The sequence below is a fragment of the Siphateles boraxobius genome, unplaced genomic scaffold, assembly GCF_051911475.1.
Source record: "Siphateles boraxobius isolate OS27281-9 unplaced genomic scaffold, OSU_SipBor_1 70, whole genome shotgun sequence".
NCBI lineage: Eukaryota > Metazoa > Chordata > Actinopteri > Cypriniformes > Leuciscidae > Siphateles > Siphateles boraxobius.
Genome location: NW_027509198.1, coordinates 2537986 through 2561363, shown reverse-complemented (window position 1 = coordinate 2561363; position 23378 = coordinate 2537986). Strand labels below are relative to the sequence as shown.

Genomic DNA, 23378 nt, shown 5'->3' with positions numbered 1-23378 from the left:
TGAGGCTGAATAATGAATATTCGAAAGCCAAGCCTTTGGCGTAGTAGGATTCGAGTGACGCACTTTGTAAATGTGTAACTTCTCTGTGGGCGGGAGTAATAAACGGCAATAAAAAGAGCAATAAAAGATTTCACCGCACCTGAAAGTGATTGATTACATAGTCAACACAACGCTGTAAACAAACAATCATGCTGGGACGGATTTTTCTAGTATTCTGCTTGGCAGGTGAGTTTATCACTGGTTTGGCAATAAGGATAATCAAAGTTTGTTTTGAGCGTGTTTTGTAACAAATACGACTTTTTCTTTTTTCTCTTTAATCCTTAAAAGTTCAAACCACAAGAATAATAAAACAGACTCTTCATATCATGTAGTTAATTATGTTTTCTGTGTGTGTATGTTTCTTTTATACAGCCTTGGCAAGCGCAGCTGTGATCCCTGGTGGCTCTAAAGTGGTGGGTTGATGATTATAACCTATTCCTTATAACCTTAATTTAACCACTACATGTATTTAATGTATTCTGTGTTCTTCTCTCGACAGCCAAACTGCTCTGAATACTTCCTTCCCATCTGTACCCGGGAATTTAACCCTGTGTGTGGAACTGATGGAGTCACTTACCCAAACGAGTGCATGCTGTGTCTGGAAAACATGTAAATCAAGTTTATAACGTTTCAGTTTAAACGCTCATAATGTTCTTACTAGTGTGTCCTACTGAAACCTTGTTTGTTGTTTGTCTGTTTCGTCGTAGGGAGCTCAAGGCGAAAACTATGATATCCAAGATGCGCGAATGCTGAAACGGATCCACTCGTTTATATTTGGGCTGACATGACGGCTGGAACCACATGCTGCTTTTTAAAAATGGTTTTAATGATGAGATGAAGTGTTTGTTCCCTGATGTGTGTGCTTTTTTTAAATTGTTCTAATCCTTAAATAAAGCATTTATGTAGTAAGTTGTTGCTTTGTACTTTTTGTCTTGAGTCTAAATATTTTATCAGGAGCATTTCTCAGCTAAATCTGTCACACACACACAAAGGTGTCCATCTAGGACATGAGACCTTATCCAATGAGGTAAAAAACATTGTGCATGTTTGCCATTTTCTTCAAAGAGAAAGGGGTGGTAGATCTGTGTAAGAACACCATAAAACAATGGTAATGTCAAAGTTTGATTTAACGGTCTAATTTGACTTCTAGTAGAGCCTTTGAGTGATGGAAAAATGAAACGGGTAATTTTTCAAATCACTTAATCCAAATCAAACGGCACAAAAATTACTTTTTAAAATGATGCCAAGAAGTTACATCACACTCCAGGATTGCACTAGATAAACAGTCAACCACAACGTTACTCCCACTGCGTGGACCAATCATCTTCTACAGTGGTATCATATCTCAGATCTCTGACACAATGAAGGCAAGAGAACAAACTTTGTCCCACATGATTCATATACACTAAATATTTACAACAAACAGGACCGACTGTTTTACATAAAACACTTTTGATGACCTATGGCTATAACTGAGGTACATTATATGTGTTTTTTATCACATTTATACTTCTGTATAGCTTTAAGGGGATCATTCATGACTCATAATCATTAAAGAACATCAAATACTGCTGTTGATTTAATGAAATAGTTTGTGAGTTAAACTTGAGAACTTGCTGCACTGTTTCAACTGCATCTTTTCTTATGCAAAATATAATCTATAGAACTGCTGTTGTTTAAATATAATTTAGCAATCGTTATGTGAAGTCTTCTAATATACATATTGTTTCATAAGGTCAGGATGCAAAACTACCATCCAAGTCCAAGGATAACATTTATTTTCACATTGTCATGGCAATGTTAAGAAGAAATCCATCAGTAATGATTGTCACATCAGTATTCTCACATGTCCAACAGGGCCAAAAACTGCAAACCTCAATGAACAGAAAATACAATCAACTCATATAATACTGGAGTCCCTGAGGTTGTTGATGATGATGATCAAAGTAATTTTTTTTATATACTTTCGGGCCCTATTTTGTATATTTTATTAGTGCCTCATGCAAATGGTTGCAGGTATTTACGCATTATATTTTTAAAAATCATTAAATGAACAGACTTGGAATGGACAAGTTTAGTTTATAACTTAAGTACATTTAAAAACAACAGACATTTAAACCAAAGTGCTGTAACAGATGTAAAACAAACTTATAACAAATGTAGACATGTGACGATACAAAAAACCAAATGGACAAATTCAAATGTTACACCCTCAAACAGATTTATAACATAATGAATAAATACGACAATGTGGGATTGAAAATAACGCCATGGTTATTTTTATTATTATTAACAATGCCAGAATGGCCAAAAATAATTATTTCAGTTTTATCACTATTTAACTGTAAGACATGCAAAGAGATTAGACACAGAACAGTTGTTGTTTTTAACAGGAAGATAAAGCTGAGTGTCGTCTGCATAGAAATTATATGATAGGTTGGGTTTCTGAACAATATGACCGAGTGGAAGCTTATATAAGGCAAAAAGAAGAGGACCCAGAATAGAGCCCTGGGGAACACCATTGGAGATTTGAGCATGAGATGAGAAACATTTCCCCAAATTAACAGAAAAAGTTCTGTCCTTAAAGCTCCAGTAGGTAACTTTTCGTAAACAAATATTTGTTAAAACTGTCATTATGTCCTGACAGTAGAATATGAGACAGATAATCTGTGAAAAAATCAAGCTCCTCTGGCTCCTCCCTGTGGTCCTATTGCCATTTGCAGAAATACACCACTCCCGGTCAGAAACAACCAATCAGAGCCAGGAGGAATGTCTTAGCAGTATCAATCACGCTCGTGTACGCGCTGATCACCCCTCTCTTGCACAGTGCGAGCGCGTACTGTCGTTCGTGACTCTCCTGTTCGTTCATCGTTCATTTTGAACGAGTCTTTTTCGGAGTCATTTCGTTCATTCAATTTGATGAACAAGTTCGAACATGATCACGAACGTGCATCACAGAACAGAGCAAGGCGAGCATTTGTGCTTATAAAACTTAAAGTTTTTTATTTATATTTGAAATGACCGATCGTTTCGCTAGATAAGACCCTTATTCATCGTCTGGTATTGTTTAAAGCCCTTTGAAGCTGCACTGAAACTGTCATTTGGTCCATGAAACGTTTGTGTCCTATTGAAGTCCATTATATGGAGAAAAAGCCTGGAATGTTTTCATCAAAAACCTTCATTTCTTTTCGACTGAAGAAAGAAAGACATGGACATCTTGGATGACATGGGGGTGAGTAAATTATCAGCAAAAGTTTTTTTTAAAGTGAACTAATCCTTTAACGTTATCTTACTAGCTATTTATAACTTATAGAAAGAGTGCAACGTTATAAAGTTACATGTATTGCAAAATACATAATGATTTGAGGACCAAGTTTGTAGTCAAAGTATGGGCAGGCCATAGTCAATGTAAAGCATATTGTTGATGTTTCGTCCCTATTAGTGAATGTTCCATAACTGTTTATAATCCACCATCATCGGTGGTCCTGCTTACTAGCCTGCGCGTTCACGGCAGGCTCTGTGGAGGAGGAGCTGTGGAGGGAGGGCTGTAGCGCAGCAGAGAGCAAGGGGGTTGGACCTGTAAGTTGTGCTTGTTCAAATTTTCAGGCTAAGTCAACATTTTCTCAAAACTCCCTACTGCAGCTTTAATGTAAGATGCAAACCAATTCAGCACAGATCTGTGAAACCCAGCTACATGATCAAGTCTTTGCAAAAGGATGTCATGATCTACTGTGTCAAATGTCATGATCTACTGTGTCAAATGAGACACAAATCAGTGGAGATTTCTAATGGGGCACTAGGTGTGGGATTTAAAAATATATTAATTGAACTAAAAAGGACCTTCGGCCTTTGTGCATTTAGTGGAAGACAAGACAAAAATTTGAAAATATGTGTAACATAATCTTTTTTGAAGAAGCTCCAAACTTAGAAAATAGTTCCCTAGTTAAGTAGTTTTAGAGGAACTGAATGATTTGGTGGAATCAGAGAGATTAAACTGTATATGTAATCCATGATTGACTTTGTACAACTCAGATGATTATTCATTTGACATTACACACACCTACCAGCCAAAGTAAATTAATCTATTAAACAAAGGGTTTGAGTAAACCTCCCTCTGTGTGTGTGATGTGATGAATCGTTGGGATGGACGGTCCACTCCCACATTAAGAGGCGGATACAGTATTGATATAAATAGTCAGATAACTGTATCACTGATCATATCATCAGTTTTAGTGAGTTGAATTTCAGGTGAATAATGTTTGCACGAGGAATCATTGTCCTTCTCTGCGTCCTAGGTGAGTAATATAATAATTTAATTTACAAAACAACTGATATTGGGATGTTGCTAAATTGCCACATGAGGACCTGCGATACACAATGGCACTCAGCAACAGTCTTATTTGGTTCATAATGGATAGTTTGATTGTTTAGTCTGCAAATTTTTTAGAGTCTTAAGTCATCTTTGCCAAAGTATGACAACTGAAAAATGCGTAAGATAAGTCACATTCAAACATTTTTAAGTTTGATTTTAGGGATAGTTCACAAAAATTTTTAAAAAAATAACTTAAGTTCTGTTTTTATCCAACAAAACAACAGTAGACTTTGTATGGGCAAAACAAAAAGTTAGCATGTATGTTATTTCCTCTTGCCATATCATGATAAACTTTAATCCTTGTTTCTCCTTCTTGACACAAACAGTGGCCATATCTAATGGAGAAAGATCGGTGAGTAGATAAAGGCTGTAAAATTGCTTCCCTCCAGGTGCAAATAACTCAAGGTTTTTCTTTTTTCTTTTTATGTGACCAGCCTAATTGCAGGTACTCGTCTAACATATGCACAATGGAATATTCACCCGTGTGTGGATCCAATGGAATAACATACAGCAATGAATGCATGCTGTGTGGTGCCATCAAGTGAGTTTAAAAATGCATGCTTTTTAAAATAAAGTACCGTAGGTTTAAACACAGTTTGAAGTCTGTCACTCTCAAACTTTAATTTTCAATTTAATCTCTCTTTTTAGGACATCAAACACTAAAATCTTGATCCAGAAGCAAGGCCCATGTTAATAAACATCTGCAGGAGTAACAGAGGAACGGCACCATGATTCAGCTTGACAGACCTTTAGTCAGCTACTCATGTCTCATTCATTATGACCTGGATGTGTAATGGTTTAATCCATAAATAAATGTTGCATATTGAAGCTGTTTTGTTTGGTTCTGTTTTCTCTTCCAAATCCTGGAAAGACAAGATGATAAAATAGGTGAAGATTTACTTTGAAAGAAGCACCCAAACCATATCTAGAGAGCTGAGAAGAATATCATAAAAGGTGTGTGCCATAGGTGTAATTTGAGGGTGGGAAGGGTGGGACATGTCAGATATGCATGATGCAAATAAAACATGTCCATTTTGTCTATGTGGTGTCTTTAAAGTGTCATGAAACAGTTTAGTCTGGTCGTTTACACCTCACAGTTGGAAAAAGTCTCAAGAAATGGGAGTGTAAAGATGTGGAAAATTGGGAGTGTAGAAAGTGGGCAAAGGGGAGACAACAACCAATAAAACACAGACCTGCAACACACTCATTAAACACACTCAAAAAAAAAACTGTCACTATGAAGAATTTTAAAAATCTAACCCTTCATAACAACAAACTCCCAAGACAAGGGAGAAACGCAGAAAAACATTTAGGTCTAATAATATGTTCATTATATTTAAGAGCACTTCTGTAATCTCTGTCTGCATCGTCTTCTGTGTACCAGAATAATCCATTGTGTCATCGCGTTCATGATCAGTACAGCTGTATCAGTGTTCTTATTTGCACATTTTCCATTTGAAGAAGACGTGATTAAATTTGTGTGTATACATGGTGCTGGTTCATGTTTAGAGCACTAGACTAGAGTATATGAAATAAACTATATTGGCAAAAGTATTGGGACACCCCTCCAAATCATAGAATTCAGGTGTTTCAATCACTTCCATTGCCAGTGTTGTGTAAAATCAAGCACACGCAGACTGCTTCTACAAACATTTGTGAAAGAATGGGTCGCATTTAGGAGCTCAGTGAATTCAAGCGTGGAACCGTGATAGGTTGCCACATGTGCAATAAGTCCATTCGTGAATTTCATCACTAATAAATATTCCACAGTCAACTGTTAGTGGTATTATAACAAAGTGCAAGCAATTGGGAACAACAGCAACTCAGCCACAAGGTGGAAGGGCACATAAAATCACAGAGCACGGGTCAGCGCATGCTGAGGCTCACAGTGTGCAGAAGTCACCAACTTTCTGCAGAGTCAATAGCTACAGACCTCCAAACTTCGTGTGGCCTTCAGATTAGTAGAGAGCTTCATGGAATAGGTTTCCATGGCCGGGCAGCTGCATCCAAGCCTTACATCACCAAGTGCAATGCAAAGCGTTGGATACAGTGGTGTAAAGCACGCAGCCACTGGACTCTAGAGCAGTGGAGACGTGTTCTCTGGAGTGACGAATCACGCTTCTCTGTCTGGCAGTCCGATGAACTAGTCTGGGTTTGATGATTGCCAGGAGAACTGTACTTGCCTGACTGCATTGTAAAGTTTGGTGGAGGGGGGATTATGGTGTGGGGTTGTTTGGTGGAGGGGGGATTATGGTGTGGGATTGTTTGGTGGAGGGGGGATTATGGTGTGGGGTTGTTTGGTGGATGAGGGATTATGGTGTGGGGTTGTTTGGTGGAGGGGGGATTAGGGTGTGGGGTTGTTTGGTGGAGGGGGGATTAGGGTGTGAGGTTGTTTGGTGGAATCAAATCAAGTCAGCTTTATTTATATAGTGCTTTTTACAATACAGAGTGTTTCAAAGTAGCTTTACAGAGATAACAGGAAAATAATGTTGTAATAGTATTGTTAAATATAAAATTAAATGTACCCAACTAAGGTGGATAGGGGATTAGGGTGTATTATGGTTTGGGGTTGATTGGTGGAGGGGGGATTAGGGTGTGGGGTTGTTTGGTGGAGGGGGATTTGGGTGTTGGGTTGTTAGGTGGAGGAGGGGTTAGGGTGTGGGGTTGTTTGGTGGAGGGGGGATTAGGGTGTGGGGTTGTTTGGTGGAGGGGGGATTATGGTGTGGGGTTGTTTGGTGGAGGGGGGATTATGGTGTGGGGTTGTTTGGTGGAGGGGGATTATGGTGTGGGGTTGTTTTTCAGGGGTTGGGCTTGGCCCTTTAGTTCCAGTGAAAGGAACTCCTAATGCAATAGTTTTTTTGGGGATGTTCCTGCTAAAACATGACTGACAGAGTCCTGACCTCAAGCCAAGACCTCACCTTTGGGATGAATAAGAGTGGAGACTGCGAGCCAGGCCTTCTCCTCCATCCTCAGTGCCTGACCTCACAAATGCGCTTCTAGAAGAATGGTCAAAAATTCCCATCAACTAACTTGTTGAAAAGGCTGAATCACATGCGCATGCGCTACTTTCTGTCATCAGTCATCATCAGCAGAGAGTGACGGAAGGTGCAAGCGAGACTGTGTGTTCAAAGTGTGCGTCAATAAGCAAATGTAAGTTGACTGATTACCATGTTAACGATAAATGCTTGTTAAGGAGTTTGTAAAGCCTTGATACAATGGAACTGATCGAATCCAGTGTGTTCTGATCGACACCCCATTGAGGAAAGCTAGAAATAAACCATCACCTATTACAGTTCAACCCTTTTCAGTCCTATTATTGAACAACACTCCTAAACCTTGTGGAAAGGATTCCCAGAAGAGTTGAAGCCGTTACAGCTGCAAAGGGTGGGCCAAGTCCATTTAAACCCTACGAATTAAGAATGGGATGTCATTAAAGTTCATGTGCATGTAAAGGCAGATGTCCAAAACTTTTGCCAATATAGTGTTGTGTGTCCATAAAAACTTGAAACGCGCTTGCTCAGGTCTGTATGTGATCTATATGATCCACGTGACGACGTAACTCCGTTTGCTTTGATGTTTTGGACTCTGTTGCTCCTTATAAGATTAAGTGTCGTAAGGCAATCATCAGCCTTGGCTAAATGAACATACTCGTCTTTTTAGACAGCAATGTACAGTAGGAAGGCAGAACAGACTTGGAAGATAAATAAATCACTGGTCTCTCATCAGATTTCACGGGCTTCACTTATTAGGTTTCAGAAAGCTGTAAAGGACTCCAAAACTGCTTATTTTTCAAATATTATTTCGGAGCACCCAAACTCGCCTAAAATATTGTTTCAAACTATTAATAGGTTTCTTAATCCCACTGCTGTCACTATACCTCCAACCTCAGGATGCTGTGAGATATTTTTAAGCGTTTTCACCGGAAAGACTAAAGACATTAGGGCAAGGTTTTGTGTGTTGGGTGGAAGGGTAGGGGATGACTCTTTTAGTGTTAAAACTTTTGATGAGTTTGATTTGGTTTCGTCTACCGATATAAGTTATATTATTGCTCGATTGATAAACTCAGCTTCTAGTTGGGATGTTTTGCCCTCGGGTTTGCTTGGGGGAGACAGCTGATTTTATTGGACCGAGTATTACATTGATTGTGAACAGTAGTCTTTCTACAGGTATTTTTCCATCATGTCTTAAGCAAGTGGTTTTCAACCTCTTCTTAAAGGGACACTTCACCCATTAGCATTAAGATTTGTATTGTTAGAAAACAAGTCATATTTTTGAATGGTCGTGCATTATTCGCTCATTTTCCCCTGAGATGTGAGAAATAAGGATTTGAATGTTGCACTTCCTGCTTATAATGATGTAAAAATCGTCATTTTGCGTCATTCTGAGCAGAAAGTCCCATATCTTTGTAGAAGGGTTGAGACTACAAACACTCGTTCCTCATTTTTCCAGGGGGTGGGACCCACTCACAATACAGACCTATTACAGATCATTGGGTGGTACTTAACTTTCTGAAACTAAAAACAATATCCTCCATTTTGTTTGGAAGCTAAGATAACAATCCCTGTGGAGCCAGATGTGAAGTTACAACAATGGCGGAAGGTAATCAATATGTATGGATGAAGAGGAATTTGAAAGTCTGATGTTCGAATCAGATGTTCGTGGCTACTTTTACGAACCGCAATATAGCGAAGAGCAGCTAAGACTGATGGAGTAACAGGAGGCAGAAGATCTGCCTGTCACGGACGAGGAGCCCGGACTGGCCCGAGCTGGGGCGGACTGGTGGTGCCTGTGCTCTCACTGTGAAATTATACAGATATATATCTCATTTCGAAAGATATACAAACGAGTAGTAATTCATTAATGAGTTCGCCAACTAACTAGAAATTTTGTGTGAAATTAATTTCAAACTCTGGTGGTAGCTAGCCTCTGGTGGTAGCTAGCCTTGTTGTAATATTGCCAAATCTCATGTGGCAGAAACACAGGGTTTAAGATATGAATATATAAATGGTACAACACAATTGTTAGAGTCGAAAGACATCAGTGAATCAGTCTATTTAATGATGATTATAAAACCATCAACAGGAAGTGATCATCACCTGATTTCAGTTCTCTTAAGCTTTCTTTACTGCTGCAAATGTATTTGACACACACACTGTCACAGCAGCCAAAAAAGACAAAAGCCATAATAAGAGTTAATAGACCAACTAATGGAAACACTGATCACTGTCATGGTAATTTCAAATTAAACAGAGTTAAGCCTCTGATAATTCTCAATAAAACTTCTGCAGACGTCTGACAGAAATAAAGTGAGTCTGGTTAGTAATAAGTGAAGCTGGTAATGCTGTTTGTGGAGTTGTTTATTCCTCCTCTGCTGAGATCTTCACAGATTTAATGTCTTCTTTTCTCTTCAGTGGATTTCATCTAAGACTGTACCTGAAGTCAGTTGTAGTTCTTGTTTTCCTGCTCGTCTCTTTTTATGTTCTCTTCTTTCCTTCAGTGATTCTGCTTGTTAACAGGCTTTATTAAGGCTGAAATTACTTCATATTAAATATACACAGATTTTGTGGCTCAGATAAGGTCCAGTTCTGGTTTATTTCTTTGCTCTTGGCTGACATGTGGCATTGCTATGGCCTGCTTGTGGCCCAGATCTGGCAAACAGGAGTGGGCCACCCAAGGGCCGTCATTCAACGCTGTATGTGGGCCAGATCCGCATTCCACAAGTGCCAGACTTGGGCCGGCTCTGGGCCGACACAATGTTGCTATGTGGGCTTGTAGACGGAAGAGTGATTTCTCTGATAGGCGGATACCTCATAGCTGTGCAATGTGGTGCATTGTGGGAGTTGTTGTCTTAAATACAAATGCGCCCTAAAGTAAATTTTCTGTCTTTTCTCGGTCAAGAAGGCACTAATTCAAAATTTCTTTTACGTTTCGACTACATATATGACCCACTTTCAAGAAAGATTAATGTTGAAATGGGTGAAGTGTCCCTTTAAGAAGCCCACTTTGGATCCCTTGGATCTCACGAATTACTGGCCAATTTCAAAGCTGCCTTTAATTTCAGAAATATTGGAGAAAGTGGTCTTAAGACAGTTGAGATCTTTTTTGGCTAAAAATTATGTGCTAGATGTAGCAAATTAGCTCTGAAGCAGGGGTAGGCAAGTTCGGTCCTAGAGAGCTGCTGTCCTGCAGAGTTTGGCGCCAACACTGTAAAAAAACTTAACTGCCTATAGCCTTAGTAATCCTGAAGACATTGATTAGCTTGTTCAGGTGTGTTTGATAAGGGTTGGAACTCAATTCTGCAGGACAGCGGCTCTCTAGGACCGAACTTGCCTACCCCTGCTCTAAAGAAATATTAATAATCAATCATTACTTGTTATAATTAATTTATGAATATTTGGATCAGTTAATATAATTAACTTAATGTGGTAAAATTAAAGGGATAGTTCACCCAAAAAAGTTTATTAAAATTTTTATAAAATTATTATAGTAATTACTCACCCTCATGTTGTTCCAACCCCGTAAAACCTTCGTTCATCTTCGGAACACAAATGAAGATGTTTTTGATTAAATCTGGGAGCTGGATCACTCCTCCATAGGCTTTTAAGGGATTGAAACTTGTTCCCCGAAAAGTCCAAGTGACTACAGTGGTTCAATCTTAAGTTTATCAAACGACGAGAATACTTTTTGTGCGCAAAAACCCCCCAAAATAACGACTTTATTTCTACTATTCATTTCCTTCTCTGTGGGCCTCGAGTCAGTTCACTAGTATAATAGCGTAAGCTTCTGTTGTTATACGTCACACACATCACCCACATGACCAGCGTCGGCCAATAGTGAGCCTACGTGTGACATAGCACTACGCAATCACACTACGTTAACTGACTAGAGGCCCACAGAGAAGGAACTTCATAGTTGAAATAAAGTCGTTATTTTTGTTTGTTTTTGTGCACAAAAAATATTCTCGTCGCTTGATAAACTTAAGATTGAGCCACTGTAGTCACTTGGATTATTTTAGAGATGTCTCTAATAACTTTTTGGGGCTGGCAAGTTTCAATCCCTTAAGAATTTTTAATAGGAACTCCTCCTATTGAGGAGTGATCCAGCTCTAAATTTAATCAAAAATATCTTAATTCGTGTTCCGAAGATGAACGAAGGTCTAATGGGGTTGGAACAACATGAGGGTGAGTAATTACTGACAGAATTTTCATTTTTATTTATTACAACCAATTAACCTGTTTGTGCCGTGAACACTCAGTGTTAATAGTTTATTAATTCTAAGAAATGTACATTTCCGGGGTATGGGCAATGTCTTTCTTACTGTACAGTTCTATTCAGAGTCTGTAGTCAAAATCTATGATTAGGGACTCAAGTATATGAGCTTGAGACACGGACAACTCCAGGCCCGGACTGGCCATCGGGAGCACCGGGAGAATTCCCGGTGGCCTGGCGACTAATTTGGCCTGCTGCCAGCCAGCGTTTTTTATATTTCTTTTTTATTATTATTTTATATTACTACCTTTACCAGTGATCATTTTCGAATTCGTCATTCAATAAAATTATTATTATTATTATTAATAATAATAAATAAAATCACGAATCTGTTAGTCTTGACTGGCAAGGCTAACTTACAATAGGCCTTTTTCACGGAAGTTAGAACGCACATCCGGTTCAGCGTTTGTTGTGTAAAGCGACTTCCGGTCGAAACAACAATGGCTGAAGCAACATCGAGGTGTCACTGTAGCATCCCTCATTGCACAAATAATAAGCAGCGACAACCATATTTGAGTTTTCATGCTTTTCCAAGCGACGACTGTCAGACAAAGAAGTGGATGCATGCTATTCGACGCGTAGAAGGCCCAATGTTTAAGATCCTTAGAGGCAGCACATTTGTTTGTAGCCGGCACTTTACCGACGCTAATTACACTGCCGCTACTGGTCGTAAGCGCCTCAGAAAAGGGGCTGTCCCATCCCGATTTAAGTGGAACAACTGGGGAAACTGGGGAAACTTCACGAGAGTCGGTTTACAAAAGAATTCGAGTTCAAACCATAGAAACCTTTCCTATCCCTTCCTCTGACGACACCCAAGATGACGAAATCGATAGTGAGGTAACAGCTGGAGCAGACCATGACTATGCAGTCACTCCTAATCCAGGTATGTTTAAGTTATGCATTTCTGAAAACAAATTATGAAGCAACTTTCCCGTTCTTTTTTTATTAAATCTGTTATTGAAGCCTTTAGTACATTTATGTTCCTTCACTTTCAAGTCATAATATAATTTTAGTTCATTTTGACACAAATTACTGTTTCAGGAAAATATCACCATACTTTATTTCTCCACATAATGCTGCCACAACTGAGCAGTAATAAAATTAAGATAGACAAAGTCTTAAAATGATCTAAAATGACTATTACAATAAACATTTGTTTTAAATCATAGTAAATGCCAGATAATTATACATATGAATTTGTAAATAAGACAGGTTGTATCACTGCACAACAACTTATGGACAAGATATGGACACAGGGTCTGAGTGGGCAAAAGTTCTAATTTTGGGTATAATATGTAGTTATAAAAATATTTGTTTACGTAAGTAATTAATAATTGTTTTGCCACTGTTAAACTGTTATTTTTTTGTATGAATCTAGGTGCACAGGATGCAGCAGCTGCACGAATACAGGATTTGGAAGCTGAAGTCAGAAAACTGGAAAGTGAGGTCATTCAGCTGAGAATGGGCCACTCTCTGTCCCAGTTTCAGAGATTCTGTGCTTCAGATGAAGACATACGTTTTTACACCAGGTTTCCATCTGAAGAGGTCTTCCAAGCATTCTGGAAGGCTATTGAGCCCTCAGCATCCTTGCTTGTCTACTGGTCTAAGGCCCAGAAGAAAGGACAGGCAACTGCTGCGGAAGCTTCTCACAGTCATCACCGCAGCTTGCCACTGATTGATGAGTTTTTTTTGTACTGCTGTCGTGTTGCTGCAGGATTGAAGGAGAAAGTGTTGGCTGACATTTTCAAAGTAAGTGTCTCCACTGTTAGCCGCATCATCATAACTTGGGCTAGCTATCTTTACCTTGTCCTTGGATCATTGCCCATATGGATGAGCAGAGAGCAAGTGAATTCCACCATGCCAGACAAATTTAGGCAGTTTTGTCCAGAGGTGAGGGTCATCATTGACTGCACAGAGATAAGATGCCAGAATCCATCTTCACTCACGCTCCAGTCTGAGGTGTTCTCTTCATATAAAAACACCACTACCTTCAAGGGGTTGATCGGTATTGCTCCTTGCGGAGCAGTTACTTTTGTATCCAGCCTGTACACAGGTTCCATCTCCGATCAAGAGTAGACGAAACAGTCAGGGATTCTTGACTTGCTGGAGCCATGTGATGCTTGTATGGCTGACAAAGGATTCACCATTGAGAAGATGCTGGCAGAACGGGGGGCCAAACTCATCATACCACCTTTTAAAACAGCAGCTCAGTTCAGCAAAGAAAATGCAGAGCATAAATATCTGGGCATTTCACCTCAGCAAGCCCAAAACAGGCATCTGCATTAGGGTCATAAACTTTGGCATCAGGACTGGCACCAAGGTAGGACGCATCTGGGTGCACAACAAAACCACAAGGTGAGACATTCACATTGAACAGTTCAGAATAACATTCCAGAACCTCAGGTTCCCTGTCAAGGCCTCTTTTCATGGCCCTAGTTTGCTTTCCGCCCTTGAGTATCCGCCGTGCCAGTGCCTGGCCAGATGTCTCCCCTCGCACATGAGAAACCTCATAAAATCTGCTAGCAGTCACTCTAGGCTTGCGCTTATTCATCCACAGTGGACACTTGGATTGTTCCTGAGTCTGCTCCTCCATTATAACTGCCAACTCCTGTGTGACAATTAGGCTCTCCAAATGCAAGAACTGGTGGCAGTTTGGGACAAAGTGCAAGCTCCTCGGAAATTTTGAACAATTAATAGGGAGTTTAGGGAACACAGGAGCATCTGGATGTTTTGTGTAGTTTTTGGTCACAAGAGGAGGGCACTGGTAGGAGAGCACTGAACCTCGGGGCACAGGACCAAATCTGGAGTCCACCAAAGACAGTTCTGATAAATCAGTAAGGACAGAGGAAATCAGAGGTTGGGGCGTGAGTCCTTTGACAGCTTCTCCAATAGCCAATACTGCTGGGTCAGGGAGGTGACCTAAAATAAATTAGACGTTTAGGAAACTTCATCACATTAGTATTACATTTTTTATGTAAGCAATAAGGTATGAGAGGCTATGCTGTTTCATGAATAAAACACAGCTATTGATTATTCAGAATCAAGGATTGGAACTAACTGTTTTATAAATGCTGTTATACCATGGTCTGTTTGGATACTCGATTCTGATTGGCTGGAAGTGTGCAGTAAAATGTGCAGTTTAATGCACAGCTAGTTCCAGTCAGTTTAATCATAGTTCTATATTAATGCGCTTCTTTCATTAAAACAGAGATAGGAGATTGTGCTGCGTGCACACCAAATTTAATTAATTTCTTTGTTACCTGTGTATGCTCTGTAGAGTGTAGATTTGCATACACTTCTGGAAGACATCCTTGGCTTTTTAACCACCAACTGATCTGTTGTCTCTGCAGAAATTCCCTGAACCCCCCCTCTATATTTTTAATTAACTGTCATTAATTTGCAATACTTATGTATAGCTAGTTGTAATGTTACCTGTTTTCTTGGTCTATGCCATGTTTGCAGTGTGTCTGTGCATGCCGTAGTTGGTGGTACTGTCTGCATCTGCATCATGTTGAAGTGGGCAGTTTGGAAAAGCAAGGCAACAAGATGATTGCATAAAGCTTTTCCTGCAGTACACGAGCATGACGAGCTAGTGAACTCAACAGGCACTGTGTCAGCATTCAAAGTGATCTAAAGTAAAAGACAAAAGCCAATATCAGAGTATTTTAATATAGTTTTATACTAGACTATAGAACATTCATGAGAACATCATGAAAAAAGAACAGATTTTAAGGGATAAATCCCATCAAAATAGAAAATTGCAACCGCAGTAAGAAAATAAACGATTAAAAACTTCCCCTTACACTGCAAGCCTAATAGTTTCAATATGGTACTGCATCACTTTTGATAAGTGCAAGTAGGGGTCATGTTAGGTGTAGAAAGTCTGAACTTCTAGTGTAAGGGGTTAGCTTTATCATAACAATCCCCCCGGTTTCACAGACAAGACAGAATAAATTTCACAGTCTCGGACTAAAATGCATGTATAAATGCATTATATATATATATATATATATATATATATATATATAAACTACTTAAATGTTCTAATTGAACTAAAGCCTAATCCTGGCTAAACCCTGTCTGTGAAACCAAGCTATCATTTCTTATCAAACCTGCAGAGAATGTGGCTCCTCACGCTTCCTCATCGACCTATAACACCTACACCTCACGATAACCTCCTTGTTTCTCACACTCGACACTGAATATAGCATGAAAAAATGAACAATCACATTAATATTATTTTAATGACACATTTTCTTACTATTTTTATCTATTTAACTACTACGCAGTCTACAATGTAAATAAAGGTAAGTATAGAAATACCACGTTAGCAAAAGTATGCTAATGTATTCGTTACTTACCTTCGTAATTAAAGATGTAATTTTCGTGGAAGAACTTGTACCCTTTGTTGAGTTTTGAGTGCGGAACGATCGAATGAAGCTCCACAAGTCGAAAAACATCCGCTGATGTAATAGCCGGTAGATTCCTCAGGGAAGTTGTGAAGAGTAACGTTAGCGCTCCTGACACCACTTCCAGAGGTGGAAACGTTAGCGCTTTCCACCTCTGGAAATAGGCGAAAATGGCCTATTGTAAGTTAGCCTTGCCAGTCAAGACTAACAGATTCGTGATTTTATTTATTATTAATAATAATAATAATAATAATTTTATTGAATGACGAATTCGAAAATGATCATTGGTAAAGGTAGTAATATAAAATGAGACTAAGTTTGATACTTGCATATCTCACCCATTTGAATTAAACTGTCCTGATGCAAATTGTTTAGGCTCCAGTTGATCTATGCTGATGTTGTCTTGATGAGAGAGAACCAGTGGGAGTCAGAGGATCTTTGGGGAATGGAAAGACAAGGTCGCAGCCTGGCACAAGCTTGGGGTCCTTAGAAAACTTCTAGTTCAGCATCATCTTCACATCAGGATTTCAGAAAGGGACAAAGAGAGTAAGAGGCGTGATCAGTGATTTTTAAAGTCGAAGATGTCACACCCTCTGGAGGGTTGTCAGCCAATAAGAAGTTGTTCCCTTTGGATGGAATTTCTTTACGACCTTTTGTTCAAGCAGGCCTTCGAACATGTGTTTCGATTGGGTGTTTAACAAAAGAATCTTCAAGATTCTTATAATACAGGCGTCACAAAGCAAAATGTAATGTAAATTAACAAATGGGGGACAAAAATTGGAGTTTTATAGAGACTAAACATGCTACACATGATTTTGGTTAACATTTAAAAACATTTAAAAGAGAGAATAAATGCATAGGCCAAATAGGAAAATCATGAGATGGGAAAATTAGATACATTAGATAATTTTCTCAAGTGGTTATATATAGAATATATAGGATTAAAAGGGTTTATTTCTCCTTCTCAGCAATAATTAAGTGAGAGTCACAACTCTCTGCAAATTCCTTATGGGGTTGTAAAAAGTCTTATCAGTCTTAATGTGTCTTGTAGCCCAGGTCACCACGCCCATGCCACACTTATCCTGCGCATGTGATTTAATATATATATATATTTTTTTATTATTATTACTACCATTATTACTACTGGTACCATCAACTATTGAGAATGGTCATTACTATCATCACCATTCTTTTTTTTTTCTTCTTTTTTTTACTCCTTGTTTAAGCACACAATTAATGTGTATGTATCTCATCTAATATGTCATACTCCCATACACAATCCAAGTTTGCAGCCAAGTCAGTCCATTGTTTGTTTGTTAGTATGTGAGATCTGAGTTTTTATGTAAAATATTTTATGTAATTTGGGCCTGAATGAGTGGAACTTTCCAAAGCCCGTTTCACACAGATATTCCGGAAAATACACGGATAAAGTGAAGTGGAATTTGACCCGGGTTCGTTTGACTTGGTTCATTCACACTGCCAGTGATTTTCCGGAATCAGAGAGTGCGTTCACACACAACCCGTGAAAAAAATCCCGTAAAGACATGTGACATCGATGTGACATATAATGTCTCAGCAGCGTCCATAGTTTACTTATGAGCTGCGATTTCTCTCTCGAGAAACCACGCTTGTGCATTTTTTTCTCTGATTCGATCATAAACTAGCGCTTTACGTACCGTTTCACGCTGGCGAACGATCCCGGCTTCAGCGCCACCTTTACGACATGGCATTGATTACGGCTTTTGTTCACACAGCGCGCGTTCCGGGACTGAACACGGCAATGTTACTAGGTCCCCAACCCGGCATCAATCCCAGCATCAATCCCGGGTCATGTTTGTGTTCACACAGAAGGTGTTCTGGCAATTTCCCGGCAATTTCCCGGGATTAACGCGCTGTGTGAAAGGGGCTCAAGAAAAACAACTTTCCTTCAGCTTGGATCTTTGGATGGTCCATTTTTTATTAGATGCCTTTGGATTACCACAGAACTCTGGAAGTCTGGACTGTTTGAGGCCTAGACCTACCTGGAATCCACCTGCTGCTGTACAGCTCCTAAGATGGACATAACACTTTGCGGATCTTCTAAGTGGGGACTCACTCCTGCTGCTAGATTTTGGATTTTAAGGCCTAGTAGCACACTGACTGTCATAACTGTGGACCCTGGGTGAGGTGGAGGGACTGCGCTTCTCCTGGTCTGCAAATTTGCCCACAGCCACTGTTTCAATCTGAGATTCCACACTGCTACCTTGTCAGTCCACAATAAAACAGCAGATAAGTTGGCATCATGTATTTCTTTATAATTCTGATGCTTATTCATTGTAACCCGGGTCTAAATGTACCAACTGGGCACAACGTGGAGAATGAATCCTTGTTGTACTTGTTACCCTCCAGGCAACTCTCAATTTTTCAGACGAGAGCCACATCATCAGACAATCAGTCCACTTCATCAACTGAAGATTTAATACTCTGAAGGGCAAGTCAAAGAAGTCCTGTATCTTCAGAATCAAATGCCGTTATCTGACTATTTTATTGTCAAAAGGGACTCTTTCCCACAGTTTGCAGGTAACAGTGGTTCTGATAATTAATCTCCTGTTAAACTAAAACTGCGATGTATAGTGACGCTTTTATTGATGTTATCTGGAAATGTTCCTGGGCTAATCGTAATTAAAAAGTATTCAAAAGGATTCAAAAGTAATCCTGGGCTTACTACCTCTGTGCAACGCCTACCCACTCCCTCATATTTCAAAAGCAGATCAGGCCTTGGTTTCATACATTTAAATGTTAGAAGTCTGGTCCTTAAAATGGATATTATCAAGATCTTGGCAAATACGACAAACGCTGATGTAATGGTTCTATCAGAAACTTGGCTTAAGAAATCTGTAACTGATGACTTATTTTTTATTGATGGTTACAAAATCTATAAAACTGATCGGTTGGGTAAAGCAGGTGGGGTTGCCATGTATGTCAAATCCAAGCTCATTAGCTCTGTAACTCTGTCAGTTACTAAAGCTAAATAGTTTGAGGTCTTGGCCATCAAAGTAGGCGTATCAAAGGGTTCTTACATCACTGTTGTTGGTTGCTATAGACCCCTGTGTGCCGCAAAGGTTGCTTTCAAATCTATTTCAGATATTTTAAATGAATTAAATGACTCTGAATTCTTCCTTATGGGTGATCTAAATTGGGACTGGCTTTCAGGGACGTCAGATTGTTTTAAAGAACTGTTTGATTCAATAAACCTAGTGTAACTCATTAATGCTCCGACAAGGCCAAATTCTAAAAGCACAACTGTAGAAAATCCTGCTGTGATCTGATTGGCTGATTGAGTACTGATAAGATCACCTGTTGTCACTAGCTAATCATGCTTCAGTCTCAGCTTGTTTGTATGTAAGAGACCGTCTCCCCATTCATGCATGCTCTGTGTGGAATTGTTGCGTGGTTGACCATGTAAGTTCCTCTCTTTTGGTTTGTTTAGTTAAATGGATTGTGTTGATATGTTACATTGAATTCTGGTTATGTATATTTTATCTTTGGTGTTATACATTTTGATTTGTTCCAAGCTGATTTCAGATGTATGGTTTGATGTGCAAATGTGTGTAATTTATTAATAGTTTCTATGTTGTTTATTGGTTTAGGAACCAACAATTACCACCTAAGAAATGTCTACTCCTACATGTGAAGCACAATAAAATGGGAAAAGCTAATTGATGACTGAATGAGTTTTAATGGACCCACCATCCCAGTAGCAACAGCTAAATCAGCCTAAATACCCTGCTAGTTTTTTTATATGGTCCTTCGAGCCGGAGAGGCTGCTGGAATGGAGACTGAAGATGACTGTGTGAGAGCTAAACGTTCATCTAGGATCGTAAAACCTCCAAGATGGCACCAAGATTATATGATGGGTCAGTCAAATCCTTCGATTCATCCAATTGGACAATTGTCAAACCAGCCAGAAGATTTGAGTCATTTCGTTGCATCACAAGGAGCTACCATTACCGCAACTCAAAATAAGGTGAAGTTTTTGTCTGAGGAGATTAAACAAATGAAAGGAATGTTGTTGGATGTAGGACACATGATGAAAGATCTGCAAAGGAAAATAAATTCTTCATTTTCTACTAGCTCTGAATGCAGTTCTATTCCAGCATCCACAGTTCATATTCCAACGCAAGCAAAGCAGCAGGAGGTGAACGCCAGAGATTCTATTGTGGATGAGTTGAGTGAATGTATGCGACAACATCATACCAAGCAGGACAATGTGCTTTCTACACCACCAAAGGTTCAGGGACAAAATACTTTGCCCCCAGCTCAGTATGTTCAGCCTACTTCCTCAACAGCAACCACTAGAGTGCCATCAGAGAGATAACACCAGCTGCTTTCTAATCCATATGTACCTATTAGGCCATCGGTTCCTTTCCCAGAAAACCTCAGGTCACAACCTTTAATGGATCCCATTATAAGGGGTGACAGCTTAAACCAGCCACAACGTAATGGTCCTCCATGGCTATCTTCAGTCAATCATCAAATGAATCCCAGTTATTATTCAAGTGATCAAGTAGGAAGGGATCAAAGCCTGTTGCCATCTGATCAAATGCAGGCAAATGCATTTTGTATGCCCGGTCTTCCATGGATGCCCCCAATTTGGCCGACCTTCTTTCCAAGTGGAGGCTTGTTAAGGCCTCCATACTTACCGGATTACCCTTATCCAGTGTTATATCCATCTCATAGCCAAAACGCTCCACCTAATTGGGTTCCTTCAAGAGTTGCCACGTTGCCTCCTAGAGATTTATCAGCTGTATTTCCTTATGCTTCTCTTGGTCATTCACATCAAACTTCCTTAGAACAGCAGCCAACTAGAACAGCCGAGCAGCAGCAGGAAAATCCTTCCCTTATGTTCCCACAGAATCCTTTGACACCCAGAGTTATTACTATGGCATCAGCACCTCAGGGGCAGCAAAGAAATGTGAGTCCTATAACTGCATTTTCCCCGAATGGAATGCAAATGTTGGTACCTGACCAGCATATCCCTATTCATTCAGCAGTGAATGTGCCCCACACAGTTATGCCAGCTCTATATCCTCCCAGGTCAGCCCGTATTGAAAGACTATCATTCCCCAATTTGAAGAGTGATGACCCCCAAGAGTTTGCCATGCTGAATATGGCTTTGAAGAATTTGTTACCCTTAGAGGAAACTGAGCAATACAAGTACCATATTCTTCTGGATCATTTGAAGTTGGATGCAGCTCGACCTCTGGCCTTGGCTTATACCCATCATTCCCAGCCTTATACTATGGCCTTAAAAGCTCTACAGAAGAGATATGGTCAACAACCCCAGTTGGTGCTCCGAGAGATTGCTACAATTAAGAACTTAACAGCTGTACGTTCTGGAGATTCTGCTGGATTTGGTGAATTTCCTGTACGAGTTCAAGCTCTTGTGGGAATGCTTCAACCCTGGGATCATGAAGAAGGAGCAAAGGAGTAATCTTGTGCATCCCATGTCCATCAGTTACTCAGTAAACTTCCAGCCCATCAGGTTGCCAGTTTTGCAAGATATGCCAAAACTACCCGACCAGACCAATCCTACAACTTAGTGAATTTCTCTGTTTGGTTAGAAGAAGAATCAGATTGTCAGAATCTGGCTACCCAAGTGTTTGAACAATCTAAAGGTATGAATAAGTTCCAGGTAAAAGATGGAAGGCCTTCCAAATGCCAATACCACACAGCTACTTTCCTTCATGGTGTGAGTCAAGAAGTTTATCCCACTCAAAGGAACACTGAAGCTGGAAACCAAGAAATTATCCAAAGGCAGAGCAGGAAGGAGAGCCTTAAACCATCATGTGCATACTGTGGCAGTAATAATCATCATCTCAGTCATTGTCCTGAATTTCAGAGCTGTGATATGGTAGCCAAAAGGAAATGGATTGTTGATAATAATCGTTGTTGGAGATGTGGTTGGGCCCATAGATAATCCAAGTGTGACTTAAAAGGAAAATGTCCATTGTTTCAAGATTGTCACTTAGGAGTACTGCACGAAGTAAATGCTCGAAAATCAGATTCTAGGATATTTTATTTGAGCCGAGCAAGTGGCCTTAACTCTGTTCTTCTGAAAATTGTGAAGGTAGTTCTGAGCCACAAAGGAAATACTCTGTATACATACGCCATCCTAGATGATGGTTCAGAAAGATCCATGCTCATGTCTTCCGCGGCAGAGAGTTTAGGTCTTCATGGGGCGGCAGAATCATTGGTTCTTCGAACCATTCGGCAAGATACAGAGAAAATTGAAGGTGCAACGGTTTCCTTCTCCATATCTCCAGCTTCTCATAAGCAAAGTAAATACCAGATACAAGGTGCCTTTACTGCTCAAATGATTGATTTACCCAGACAGACTTATGCTGTGCAAATCCTACAGCGACGCTACCAACATCTAAGAGGCCTCCCTCTGGAGGAGTTTCAGAAAGTTAAACCTTTGTTACTAGTGGGAGCTGATCATCCTCATCTTCTTGGCTCTAAAGAGCGAGTACGTTTTGGTCCACCTGGAAGTCCAGCAGCATTGCATACTCGACTGGGGTGGACATTACAGGGGCCTACTTCTTTGGGAGAGAAGACGAATCCCACGACTCAGTGTTTCTTCCAAGCTTCTCTTTCAATGGATCAGTTGCATAATGATGTGGAGAAGTTATGGCAAGTTGATGTACTTCCTTTTTCACAGAATCCAAAGCAAGCTCTGCGTTCTAAACAAGATAAGGATGCTATCGAGTGTCTAGACCAGAAAACAAAGCGTGAAGAAATTAATGGAATCAAAAGATATGCGACTCCTTTACTTCGTATCAAGAATGCTCCTGTCCTTAAAGCATCTCCGGAGGCAGTGATGCCAGCGTTGCGTCGAATAGAGAGACAGCTGTCTAAGGATCCCGGTCATGCAGCTATCTATGAGCAGGAGATTCAGAAACTTATTGAAGCTGGATGTGTTAAGAAACTGAAGTTAAATGAGATTGACCGCGGTGATGAATCTTGGTACATTCCTCACCATCTGGTGGAACATAATGGCAAGCATCGTGTGGTATTTAATTGTTCCTATCAGTATCGAGGTGAGAGCTTGAATGCCTATTTGTTACCTGGACCGGTATTGGGCCCTTCCTTAATTGGAGTTTTACTTCGATTTAGAGAACATCAAGTTGCTATAAGTGGAGACATTAGATCAATGTTTCATCAACTCTGCCTCTTGTCTTCTGATTCTCCTTTGCTACGTTTCTTGTGGCGAAATATGAGAAGAAACGATTCAGCCGATGTCTATGAGT

At 39.8% G+C, this 23378-nt stretch overlaps 1 protein-coding gene across 1 annotated transcript; it reads left to right on the top strand.

The window, feature by feature from the left end:
• The first annotated feature begins 50 nt into the window (after nucleotides 1-50).
• Nucleotides 51-948, top strand: LOC143724241 (trypsin inhibitor ClTI-1-like). The gene is made up of 4 exons (XM_077217222.1): nucleotides 51-225; nucleotides 412-452; nucleotides 539-648; nucleotides 747-948. The coding sequence occupies exons 1-4, from the start codon at nucleotides 189-191 to the stop codon at nucleotides 790-792; spliced, it is 234 nt and encodes a 77-aa protein (XP_077073337.1). The 5' UTR covers nucleotides 51-188; the 3' UTR covers nucleotides 793-948.
• Nucleotides 949-23378: the final 22430 nt, after the last annotated feature.